The sequence below is a fragment of the Martes martes genome (assembly GCF_963455335.1).
Source record: "Martes martes genome assembly, chromosome: 14".
Lineage (NCBI taxonomy): Eukaryota > Metazoa > Chordata > Mammalia > Carnivora > Mustelidae > Martes > Martes martes.
Window position 1 is genome coordinate 24,400,302 of NC_137902.1, and position 13,844 is coordinate 24,414,145.

The following is a 13,844-nucleotide window of genomic DNA, read 5'->3' on the forward strand; positions in this document are numbered from 1 at the left end:
AAAATCTCAATTGGTGAGGCCAGCTCACAACGCACGTGGGTCTTCTTTAAATGGAAGGGATTTTGTCTAAGACTTTTTAAACAAAACCCAAGTAAACCATCTGGTTCTGGAACAACCCAATTTACATTTGATCCAGACTTACATTTTAGGTGACAATTTTCATAGCATTAAATAAAACCAAGCTTCTTCCTGTGCTTTAGGTAGGAGATTGTGTGGGGTAGGAGAAGAGATCTGGGGAGGGGAGGAAGGCTCTGCCAGGTGTTACCTCAAGCTTTCTCCATCTGTGCACGTTCATGGGGTTCTCCAGTTCCTCCTCCAGGGCTCGACATCGTGTCCTCTCCTTCAAGAATTCTCTTTGCATGTGGAAAAGCTCCTGCCTGAATAAGACAAACTTTCTCTCACTAAGAAATTCTCCACCATTTGGCTATCATGTCTTTATGTGGCTATAGACCCACGACACCATACATAAAAAGTTGGCATTAGGGAGACTTCTGTGAACACAGGGCAGCCTCCAGCCTGGGACAGACACAGATGTTACCAATTCCTGCAGGGCACAAACCTCAGCATTAGCTTTAATGAAAGTACCAGAGCTTCAGAATCATGATTCTGAAGACCCAAGGAGTTTATAAGTATATAAGAAGAACAGGGAGGAAGTGAATTATGAGAATTTCCATATGCTCTTCAATGCTTCTAAATATCTCTACATAAAGAACAATCTATCTTTTATGTTCTACCACAAAATATGGCACCTGACTGCAGGACATTGAGGCTCCAGTGATGACCTGACACTGATCAGGGTAGTGAATTTCACCCTGACCGTGCACTGGAGTCACCTGGGGAGCCGCACAACCCACCTTCGCCTGGACCCAACCCCTGCAGGGATTCCAAAACCTTCACTGGTCAAGCATGTTACTCGGGTTTCATAGGTTGTAAAGTCCTCCTGATAATTCTAACGCACAGCCAGGATGGAGGAGGATAGAGTTAGCTGTGATATTTTATTTGATGGTCCACAACTAACTACACAGATGGCTGCAAAAGTCCTGAAGAACTAGCTCCGGCTCAGACCTACTGCTCCAATCTGTGGGAATCTCTAGTTAATAGGCCTGCACATCAGCCATTCATAGGACCCTGGGAGCTGGCAGCCACCCTATGGAATAAGGCGCTTTGTTGCGGGGCGGAGAAGAGGCAAACACTCACGTTGACATGGGCAATAAGGATATTATTATCTGTCCTCGTCTGTTGTGGGTGTGCAGATTACTAATACCAAGCCATCTCTTTTACTTAATTGCTTCATTTAAACCAATAATACAACTTCCCCTCATTAGCAAGACAAACCATTAGAATTAAATGCATGATGTTCACTCAACAGGGAGCTCAGCACAAGCTGCTTAGAATTAAAAGCATATTTTTAACACTTCGATTTTCTAGAATGTCGTCAGAAGAGAAGGGCGGGAGGGAGTGTTAGCTACTGTTATGGACAGGTTATTTTGTTCTAGACTCTGTGCTAGGCACATTGTGTTGGTTTTGGTGTTTAGCTATAACTCCAAAGCTCAGAGAAGTTAAGAGATTTCCCCAAGGTCACACAGCTTGTGGGTGGCAGGGCTGAGATTGGAATTCATGCTGGCTTGCCTCCAATATCTTCAGTGAGTTGTCTTCCCATTGAAGAGAAATATATAAGCTGTTATCCACAAGCCAGTGATACTGACTAGGAATGGGTAGAATATGGTCCTTTGTGTATATAATAGAAATAACTCATGGCTGGCAAGTTCAGTGATGATCTTCGAGATCAATCAATAGCTCCTTAGAATGAACGTGTTTGTCTTAGAAATGTCAGTGGTGGTATTTCTGGAGAGTAAACTCCATGCATGGTTTTTTAATCCCTCCTTTATGTTTTTTTCTGCATTCGCCACATTTTCTACAGTGAGTTTGTTCTACTTCCATCCTCTGAAATACAAGCAACTCTAGAAAAAATAAAAAGTATTGATCCATCCTTGATGGTGGCAACTTCCCTTGCTATTCCTGAATATAATCAATGCATCTAAATATCAACACTATCTTCTAATTCAATTCATTTAAGAAGCAGATGCGGCCCGTGTCCTTGTCCCAAGGTGATCAAGGATACTGTTCATCTACAAGTCCGCAGGGAGTAAGGACAGCTCTGGAGACACCACCAGGCCTCTTATTTGGTTTCCTGCAATTGCCTATATAAAACATGGTGATGTTTTCCCAAAGGGGAAGTAGATCTTGTATAATACAAGATTTAAAGCCAGAAGAAGGCCCACTAAGCTAAAGTGAAAGCTGCAGAAGATAAATCAAGAGTGAGATATAAAATTTGGCCGCCTTCTAAGGAAACAGAGTTTTCAAATAGTGATAAAATTAAATTTTTTCCCTTCTTTTCATTCTGTATATAATTCCAAGAAAAAGATGCGCAAATGTTACCAGGATTAAATTTAAATACTGCTGCTCGATCGCTTGCATGCTGCCTACTTAAAGAAATTCTGAAAAGCTCATTGGGGGAAATGGTTTTCTGAATTGTATCTAGCTTGTGTCTGTGATCTGTCCTGAAATTTCTTTTTTTATTATTTTCTTTTTTTTTTTAATTTTTAAAAGATTTTATTTATTTATTTATTTATTTGACAGAGAGAGATCACAAGTAGGCAGAGAGGCAGGCAGAGAGAGGGGGAAGCAGACTCCCTGCTGAGCAGAGAGCCCAATGTGGGGCTCGATCCCAGGAACCTGAGACCATGATCTGAGCCAAAGGCAGAGGCTTAAACCACTGAGCCACCCAGGTGCCCCAATTTTCTTTTTTAAAAGCCAGAATACGTTTCTAAAAAAATCTTTTTGCACTCACTTATATTCCCTTAGGGACAAACTAGTTCACTTTTTTGGTGACATAGTATGGGCACAATGTAGATTCTCAATTATGGAAAAGTTGTTCTCATTATTTGCTCATAATTTCATCATATGAGAAAATTGATTTATACAACCTGATATAGACCTTCCACAACCAACAAGCAATGAACATATAAGGTCATTTCAGGAGCTCCCCCAAGACCATGGTGCCCTCACCTCTGAGTTCATTGACATTAGCCTATTATTATTATTATTATTATTATTACCTGAGTTCATCGACATTAGCCACACTCCTGGCAAGAATCCCCTTTTCTCTGCGAAGTTTCTTAATCTCAAGTTTGAGAATTCTCATGTCCTCCACCCTCTGGTTGTACTGGCTCTCGCCTTTATTCAACACAGACTGTTGGATCTTGATCTTCTCATAGAGCAAAGCCAACTCGTCATTGCGCCGGACAAGCTGAGACCCGAGGATATCTCTCTCGCTGATGACCTAGAAAGACAGGGAAAAGCATGGCCATTAGGGAAACAAAAAGTCTCATTTTCATTATGGCAGCCTCTTTCATCCTGTCAAAGATCTCTCAAATGTCCAAGTATGTGTCCTAGGCATCCAGTGGGCAGGGCACTGGAAAGATCCTGCTAGACATTCAGCACAGCTCCTCCCATGTGTTTGCAGTCCCATCGGAAAAGAAAGAGTACAACAAATCATCCATCATTATCATCATCCCACAGTTCTTGGCCTCTGGGTGTTTGTTTTTTTTTCCCAACCCATTATTTTATAAATGTTAGATTTTGAATGACTTTATGGTGGGCTAGCTCTTGCCTATTTCCACCAGTCCTTACTGTCTTACACTAGCCAATTTCTTTTTTTCAACCTGCCAAATCTCTGAAAGCATTTAAGTTTCTAACCCCCTAATTATGCATTTGAGTTTCTAACTCCAGAATTATATAATTATTCATTGCCATTACATGTGAGCAATTAAATTGTACTGGAATAAGTTCCCTGAGAACAGAAGCCTTATTTTCCCATTGACCCGGGCATCCCCAGTACCTAGAGGATAGTAAGTGCTCATAAATATGACTTGAATAAGGAATGACTATTTCATAAGTAATCAACAGAAGATGGGCTTCTACTGCTCTTCTTCCAACAGATGGAATGCAAAGCCTAGAAAAGAATGAGGATTCATGAAAAGTGGAAGCAAACAGTTGTGTCTGCTGATGAGACCTGCATGTCTGGTGAGAAGGGGTTCCTACCTGGTCTAATTCCTTCTTCTGTCTCAGCCTCTCCCCATCAGCCTCAGCGATGATTCGCAGGAGTTTTCTCTCTTCTGCTTCCTGCTTTTCAATGAAGTGTTTGGTCTCCAGAGCTTGTTGTCTTAGCTTCTGCAGCTCGGCCTGACAAAGAATGAAAGATACAGAGAGATTTCACTCTGTGGCAATACAGACCTGGACGTCGGGCCCAGATTTAGATGCACAGTTGTTCTTCTTACACTGACCCCCTGATGTTTCGTTTAGCATGGTTTGATCACCCTCCCAAGCAAAACCAGCTTCACACACACACACACACACACACACACACACACACACACATGCACACACACAGGCCTTGCAATAGTGTTGTAAAGAAACAACAGTGCACATTACAGCGATCATGTTTATTCTATGAGTTGTGCCCTTGAGGAATTTCCATACTTTTTCTAGATACGGATAGCAGAGGCTTCATTGGCATTCAGCAGCTCTTCTCTTCCCAGCTAAACAAGGTGAGAATTCACAAAGAATAGTGCAGAGGAGGATGTAGGGGTGAGGACAGGGGAGGGCCTTTGTATGTACTACCTCCTGTAATTGTCCTAACACAAACAGCACATCAACTGTAAAGATAAAGCCTGTTGCAAGAAAAGATTAAATTAACAAAGAGAACGACCAAGTGTCTATCTTAGAAAATGTCTTGATGGAACAGAAGAGATGTCATGGTACAAAAAGATATATAGATCCTATTTCTCAGATGCCTCCAACCTAGATGAGAAGATAAGATATACAAGTATTATGTGAATATTAACAATTTTAGGCAGTGATTTTTCAGTATCTTTATTAGCACACAGACAGAGTACTGATGTTACAGGAGGTCAGAGGACCATGGTTGTCAGGGAGGCTTCCTGGAAGGGCTCAGATCTTGAGGCTCTTGAGGTTACATGGAAATTGTAAGAGTGATGGGGACGAGGTGCCCTGGACTGGCCAGTTCCAGAAGGAAAATCTCTCTCATGAAAGGACACATTCACTTCAACCCCATGAGTATGTTTGTGACCTACAGTATCTCAGGCATGACACCAGGCATTTTGCATAGCTACTCTCATCCCATTTTACAAATACAATGTGTAGGAGACAAAGAAAACCAAATTCGCTTGCCCAAGGTCACACAGCTAGTAAGGAGCAGAGTTTAGATTGCAACCCAGATCTTTTGATTCCAAAGCCTGTGGAATCTTTTGATTCCTAGCAGGGGCGGCTAGCACCACCCAATTGTTTCAGGCAAAATACAAAAAGTAAGGCTTGAAAGATTCATCATCCATTAGAAATGGCAAATATAACCAACCACGTTACAATGTGGAAATGCTATTTACTGTGGGAAAAAATGACATGGGAGTACCCAGGGATGAGTTTCTAATTCCTGCCTGCCTAGAGGTTAGAGGGAAGAAACAGCGAGACCCTTGACAACTGACATATTTCCTAAGAGAAGAGGCTTGTGTTGGGGGAAGGCATTAACCAGACAAGCACGCAAACTGTAATGTATGTTCACCATACAGCCGAGCATCCAGTGTGGCTGATTATTGGAGTGTGGGGGAGGGAGTAGCAGGAGGTAAAACAGCCAGACAGGGAAGGGCTTTATATGCCACACACTGTACAGAGTATGCAAGAAGGAGCCACAGAAGTATTCTCATTAAAGGGAAGAAGAGTATGTCTTTGAGAGGTTCCATGCCCACATGGGAAGGACAGGATTTTATCACAGACCAGGCCAGCAGAAAAAGAAACAAACGAGAAGAGAGCTCTGATTTCACCCATGCCTGGAAACACAAGGGAGATGTCATGATTTTAAGGCTCCAACTTCTCAGTGGCCTGCAAGTCGGCAAATGACAGTAAATAAAGTAATACATTTTTCCTTCAAGGAAGTATTGGGACCCCACCACCACCGCCCACCCAGAAAGTTGACCCGGATGATAGAAAACGTCTTATTTGCTAGTGCCTGTGACCCGACGCAACTTGAGTTGGGTCGGACTCATGGAGACCAAGAGCCATGAATTCCATACCTCAATCTTGTCCAAACAGTAGAAGATACTGCACACCTAGTAATAGACGTGTAATGTCACAGACTAAATGCCTCTGGCTACTGTGAAATCAAAGGATTCTTTTATGACATTTGGTTTGTTCACTCATGAAATATGTTTTGGTTTGGGGATAAGCAAAAGGAAAGGCTTTCTGAGAAAAGATCTGGTCTAGTATTTACCACTTTGGGGGGATTGCCTATTGGGAAAGAGAACAAAGAACCAGCCTTTCTCTTTCTATCATCAGTTAAGGTGACAGTGAAGACAGCCATAAAATACCTGCGTGGCTCATGTTTTCTTTAATAAAACTTTTATTTTCCCAGATGTGCAACATTCACTTCCCTGTTCCTAAGTGCCAAGAGCTGATCAGAATCCATCAGCAGAACAAAATGAAACCCCCGTTATATTAAAATGCAATCAACGGTGTGTAAAAGTATCTGTCTGAAATGTAAAACCATTCACGCGTTTGGCATTGCTGTGTGTGTGTGTGTGGGTTTTTTTCCATAATATATCAAAATTCTGAGTGGTCTCCTTATGTCATAAATTTATGGGCTGTAAACAAGATGTGGCATTAGACTATGGCAGCAAATGTTAACATCAACAAAATACCTTGAGTCTAATGCATTTAGCAGCTATAAATCTGAGCTGTCTCACCCAGGAGAGATGGTAACTGCTGTGTGCCCAAAAGCCCATCAAACAATGTTCTAGAGGGGACCTAAGGTATCCTTATCTCTCAAAGCATTGCCGGTGGTATGAAGTAGTAATACACTCACAGGACACACTTTTTAGTCGCTGCCTCCACAATTATCTTTGTGATGGGGTTTACGGAATATCTATCATCCAGTGTGGCTGTAGGTACACATCTCAACTCAAGAACCATACGCACAGGTATTTCACCCGTTTGTACATGATCCCGACATTCACTGGGTGTCACAGAAACCATCTGTTTACATCTAAAACAAATAGGACCACCCGAAGTTTTCCAGCCATGAGAATAATTGGGCTTCCCCTCTCTCTCTGTGGCAGCTCCCAGCCAGGTCATCCTAGTAAAAGGATAAGGTGCCCTGAAGCCAGGTGCTAATGTGGTGCCGGGCTCTGGACAGAGAGAATCTGCTACTGAATTATTCACCAGGAATCAAAGTGCTGTCACAGTGATGTGGGATGATTTGGAGGTGATGAGGCAGAATCAGGGGCTTGTTAGGACACTCCAAATGAGACGGCTCCGTCAGCACTGATGAGACAAGACTGGGACAGAATGGGCAGATGAACGCACATGCGGCAATATCTACAAGGACTATTGACATTCTGTCATAACCATAATGTGCTGACGATGTCTAGCATACTGAAGAGTCAGTGGAGCCTGGTAGCAAATGAGAGAGGAAAAGAAACATGGAAGGAGCAAGAGGTTTCTTCTGAGGGGAATGAATGAGGATAAAGATGATCTACTAAGGACAACAGTTTGTCATCTTGGAGAAGTAGTAAATTGGGTGGTCCTGTCTAAAGGTGTCCCACGGTCTGCCACGTAGGAGGGGACTTGCCCTTCCAGAGGTTTCCATGCCCACGGAGCTTTGTAGAACACAACAATAATAAGCTAAATGTCTTTTGGAGCAAGGGTACTAGAAAATCTGCCCTTCCCTCGAGGGTTTTGGTTTGCGAACTTCAGATGCATGATATCCAGAGACCTGTGCGAATTGTGATTCAAATATGAGGCTAAAAAAGTCAAAAGGCTGAAACTCAACATTTGAGCTGTCATATTTTTCTAAAGAATGTCAGACAAGCTTCATGATAGGCCAAAATTATCCAGTCGAAGCACCATTACAAGTCACCCTTGGATAACCTCAAATAATAAATCAAGCAGGCATCCTTTCTCTGTTTCTCATTCTTACCTCCATGGGAAATGCTGAGGGAAAAAGTCATCCTGGTTTCACAGTAAGTCCAAAGCAATCATCTTTCTATAATCGATAGCCCCAAGCTCTCCAGACCTAGGATTCCCCACTTAGAGCAAGCTCTCTAGGGCAGAAGCCCTTTAAACTCATCTTCCATGTGTACCTGCTGCCAGTTCTGCTGGTCCGGGACCTATAGTCCTTTATTTTCTTTTATTATGATGCTTCTTTGGAGCTATATATGCATGATGATGGAAGGCATAATTGAAACAAATAGTAACCAAAGTCAAACTCTAGGGAGTTAGGAATAACTGATCTTTTGCCTAGAACATTGCTTTTTCTAAAGTAGACTTTTGAAGAAGGCGGGCAGTTCTACCTTGGACCCCATTATGGGGTAACAATCTTTTGAAAAGAACATTAGTCGGGAAAGCAAGTGATGAAGATCAATGTCATCCTATAAAAAGAAAGAGATGACCAAATAAGAGTTGTACTGAAGACTTGGGGGATGATTTGTTAGCTTTGCTAACATGGGTCCATGCGGCCCATGGTGAAGCAATGTTTATAATAAGATTCTTCGGATTCATTCAATGATAAATAAACTCATCCCACTACAGGCTTTGCTATCATCTACAAAATTATTCTTTCAAACAAGGAAAATAGGGGCAAAGATGCAGGATATTTTCTAATTTAAAATTATGTATTTACATTTCTTTATATGGAAATGAATTTTAAAGCACAATTTTTTATTCATTTTTTTATCATAAGCTAGAGTGGGGAGGGGAAAGTCTCAGGTAAATATCAATTATCATATCCTTTCTGTAAAGACACTTTTGTTATATTTTAATCTTTCTCAAACCAAATGTGCCTTGATTTCATGTAGTAGTTTTATTTCCATGAAGACCTATCATTAAGTTGACAAAACCTATTATGAAATTGAGAGTGCATTTTTCAATCTATGGCATCTTGGAATCAAGGAAATTTGGCTTTAAAGCTGTCCAACACCAGCTACGCACTTTCAAGACAGGAACTATCTTTGAAAACTAATATGCAGAAACCAAGACACCCAGTCTCTCATTTGCTATAGAAACTTCCTCCAAGTGGCTCATAAACACCCATTCTGCATATACATTCTGCATATACATTTCCCAAGTGAAAGTGATACTTGCATACCCTTAGTTCCGTTTTAACTCCTTGGTCAAATGGATTAAAAGGGAAATCTATTGGTTCGGATAGGAAAAGAAAAATACTTCAGGTTTAGTGAATGTGTATAATAAAACATATTTCGTTTGAGGATTTGAAATGGTGTAATTATTTGGTATGTATTCTTGGAAAATGTCTTTATATTAGTAGACATATGATGTACCAAGTTGGTAAATTTAAAAGGGTATGTCTTAAGAATATACATGAAGACAGAGGTGATTCCCTGGAGGAGGGGCTAAGGCAAGTGCAGGCAGAAAAGTCAGGTACACATAAAGCAAACACCTATTAGGGGCAGCGGGACAAAAAGTCTTGCCAGCAGCACCTTATGGAAGGCCCAGGGAGGAGTTTGGGTGGGTTGGGCATGGGTGTTGGATGCACGTTGTAAATGCAAAGGGACTGTGGCAAGCCGGCAAGCCCCAGGACTTCTCGGGCACTGCCGACGTGCTTGGTTCTCTTCTACTGATGGGATGACAGCAGTTGGTGCACTAGCTGCTTACGCGTCTCCATGGGCTTTTTCCCCACCTCCACCTGGGAGCACTGCCCAGAAGGAGACCTGCCCTGGAGGGGGTGGGGCTCCTCTTGTGGTTCCTCTGTTGTTCTCCCCGCCCCTTGTTCCTTCAGTGAGCGCAAGGCCTGCCTCACGGTGAGGGGCAAACAGGCAGACTCCTGCCACCACCACTTCTATTGCCAACTCTGTACCTTCAGAGTTTCCTTCTCCTTTTCTATCCGCTGCTGTTCCAGGTGCAGCTTCACAAGGGCTGACTCTTTGGCTGAGATTTCTTCTTTCAGCTGATCTACCTGATGGGTCATAATCTTTAATTTTCTCTTCATTTCTGTTATTTCATCCTAATAAAATGAAAGGAGAAATGTTCAAAAGTGAACTAAAGAGACAACACTATCTGTATAGAAGTTCCATCCATATGCAAGAGCTTTTAAGGGAGGCTCTCTCCAAACAGTGGTCTCCTGAACAATTACCACTGGGCTCTCCCTTTGTCCTCTTGTGCCCATCAACCTCCAAGTCCTTCCTAGCCTTAACTCTCAAAATATTCTCATGCAATATTCACAAAGTATGCAAAAGGACTACGCCACACACACAACACACCTACAAAACACACAATACATATATACAGCACACACAACACACGTGACATGCATGCGACACACGTACAATGTACAACACATGCAACACACACAACACCGTACACATGCAACACAATACATGCATATAACACATACAATACACACAGCACATGTGCACAATACGTGACGCATACATATAACAAACACATGACACATGCAACACAGCACATGTGACCCACAACACATACAACACAACACACGTGGCACAGACAACACATACAACAAACACAGCATATACACACAACACATACAACAAACACGCACATACTACACACATGCTTTATTCCTTGTTTTACAAGGGAGGAATTGGCCCCACAACAAACATTATAACTAAAAGGTCACAAAGCAAAGATCTGCAATTAAATGACAAGAGTGTGCTGCTCCCCTCTGAGTCATGGTCGCTATTAGCAGTTCTAAAAATTAGAAACAGGAGAATGGCAATTCTACAACTCTATATAATAATTAAAAGCAGGACCATGATCTTCACATCCCATCAAGCTGTGTCATTTCCACTTCAAACAAGCTGATAGTTCAGCACAAACTGATCTTCTCTTTCAGGTGAATTCCATGAGATTTCTGGTTTGCCCTGTTCTAAATTCTGCCATTAGGAAAACAGAAACTGCTTTAAACCCAGAAGGGGGGAGGAGTCAAAACGTAAAGACTAAATACATTCTTTACCTGAGCCTCAACCAGATTTTTGCTATACAGATTCCTGTCTGACCTCACGGCTTCATACAGGTTCTGTTGTTGTTTTAACTTAGTCTCTGATTCAGCGATTTTTTTCCTGTAGTCAAAAATCTGCATTTCACGGATTTTTATGTCTTCCATGTTCATGAGGACCTGGAGAAGAAAGAAGTATATCGAATGGTTAAAGAGCCAATCTGTTTTTATCAGTTCAGGACAAACAGAGATTTTGATCTAAGGGTAGCTGGTAGAAATGCTCACAATCAGAAAATCTTACTGTGGTTATAATCACTGCGGTACAACACAGAAATTCAGCCCAGCTGATTAGGGGCGAACATACATTTGATCTACGCTAGAGTTCTGCCCAAGCACGAAGGCTTAGTGCAGTTATTTTGTGATCACAAGAAGAAAAAAATAAAGAAATTCTTTCAGTTCTGAAAACCTCTCCCAAACACCCACCCAGCAAAAAAGAGAAAAGAAAAAGAAAAGGCACCAGTTTAAACAGATCTTCACATGGAGCACTAAGAAAGATAAGAAATAACTTAGCTAGTTGGCCACCCTCATAGCTTTGAAAATTTAACCGTGAGAAAGAAAAGGGGCCTCTGGACATCGATAGCAATCAAAACGCTGTCTCGCCAATGTCAAACTCGCTCCATCCAGGAAACTCAAAGGACTTCATAAAAATGCATTCTATTGTGCACCAAACACTTCAAGGCAAGATGAGATGTGAGAATAACTGCCTGTTTTTTGCAAGTATGAAAAACCGAGGCACAGAATTCCACCGCGAGCCAATACTTCTCAACAAGCAATCCATACAGCTGAAATTACATAATCATGACTCTCAGCTGCAGTGTCCACAGAAATTGATTTTTTAAGGACAAACTTCTTCGAAAATTCCTTAAGAAGAAAAAACTTTTGCATTGATTGAATCAATGGAGTTATGGTCTGGACAGAAGCTGGAACACACAAGGAGAAAATTCTTCAGAGTTTTACTGCATCGCGGTGACGTTCTCTTAATGGTTTACAGCTTAAGGGGGGGGTGGGTAAACAGAGAACAGAAGCCAGGCAGGTCCTTGCACTAACACGGCCAGGGAAGGATCCTCTCGAGAAGAGGCATTACACCTAGAACTGAACGATCAAAAAGTACCTAGACCTTTGCCAAGCTCCTATTCTCAACTGTGGGCTACCTGTGAGCAGCATGTTCCCAAATCATTGCCCTATGGAATCCTTTCTTCCACCTGTGGAATTAGTACACTCCAAGAAAACCCTGTTCTAAGGTTTTGCCATCAGAGGTAACAATAGCTAGTGTTTAATATATTTATCCTTTATATATTTTTTAAGATTTTATTTATCCATTTGAGAGAGTGAGAGTGAGAGAGAGCGTGAGAGGAGAGAAGGTCAGAGGGAGAAGTAGACTCCCCGTGGAGCTGGGAGCCCGATGCGGGACTCCATCCTGAGACTCTGGGATCATAACCTGAGCCGAAGGCAGTCGCTCAACCAACTGAGCCACCCAGGCACCCGATTATCCTTTATATCTTTAAGTAAACAACTTTCAAAATTTTCCAAGACACATGTAAGGAGGGATGGAACTAAATCACAGTAAATGCCCTTTGGGCATATATTATTTTGTAGCATTTTTTTTTCTTATTGCGCCTATTGATTTGATATACTTATTAATAAATGATTCCCTTTACAAGTATTTTAATTTTATTTCTTTATACATAGCCCCATGTGCCATCCTTTTAAATAAACACATCAGCGTGAAATTTTTTTTTCTTTTACTTATTTATTGGGACCTTCCTTCTCTCTTCTACCCATATCAACCCTTCATCAACCCATCAAGCAACCAGGTTAACAATTTAGTGTGTGTTCATCCACATTTTCCTTTGAATTCTACATATTCAGTTCAAGTCTTCTGGCATAACAGCTAATAGTTCTCAGACACATTCTATGTACCAGGCATCCTATATATATTAACTCATTTAATCTTCACAAAACCCCTACGAGATGTGCGCTATGAACAACCTAATTTTACAAAGAAGGAAATCTCAGTCAAAGAAAGTAATACCATCCACACCTCCTCAACCAGTATATAGACAGACACAGGGATTTGTCTGTCTCCTTTTGTCTTGCTTTTTAGGTTTTGTTTTTATTTTTTAGCCAAATGTGATCTTCTTATATATGCTTGTATGCGCCTTACTTTTTAATCACTCAGTAATACTTCGGGGGAATCATGTGGAGTATCTCTAATGCACTCTCTTTCGGGGTGGTTTAGCACACCACCGTGTGGCTGAGCCATCACAGACTCAGCTCTTCACCTCTATGGGCATTAGCTTGGTTTCCACTTTTTTGCCACTCTGAACCCTGCTCCCCTAAACATTTTGGTACATGTGTCCTGATGTACTTGTGCTTTCGCTTCTGTTGGGATGGATTCCCAGGAGCGGACTCTCTGGCTCAAAAGACATATGTATTTTCAACCTTAATAGATATTGCTAGATTGCTTTCCAAAATGGCTGTAACACTTTACATTCCCATAGCGCCCGCAATAGTTTTCTTAATAGAAAACTATCCTTGCGGTTTCAGGATAAACCCTCTTTGGTCATACTGGGTGATTCTTTTAATGTACTGTTGAATTTGGTTTGCTAGAATTTCATTTAGGATTCTGCATACATATTCACAAGTGATCGAAGTCAATAACTTTCTTTTCCATTCTATTTCAACGTCAAGGTTTCTGCTAGCTTCATAAAGCGAACAGAGTACCTTTCCGTTCACC

The 13,844-nt window shown here is 41.5% G+C and overlaps 1 protein-coding gene across 1 annotated transcript in view; it reads right to left on the reverse strand.

The window, feature by feature from the left end:
- CFAP58 (cilia and flagella associated protein 58) overlaps positions 1-13,844 on the reverse strand; it is a gene marked incomplete at its 3' end in the record, with an annotated part of 110,578 nt that overhangs the window by 45,857 nt on the left and 50,877 nt on the right. The window contains exons 13-17 of the mRNA XM_080823202.1: positions 11,066-11,227; positions 9,947-10,093; positions 4,105-4,245; positions 3,120-3,343; positions 266-377 (exon numbers count right to left, since the gene is read on the reverse strand). Of these exons, the coding sequence (XP_080679328.1) occupies positions 266-377; positions 3,120-3,343; positions 4,105-4,245; positions 9,947-10,093; positions 11,066-11,227 (786 nt within the window). The remainder of the gene's footprint in view (positions 1-265; positions 378-3,119; positions 3,344-4,104; positions 4,246-9,946; positions 10,094-11,065; positions 11,228-13,844) is intronic.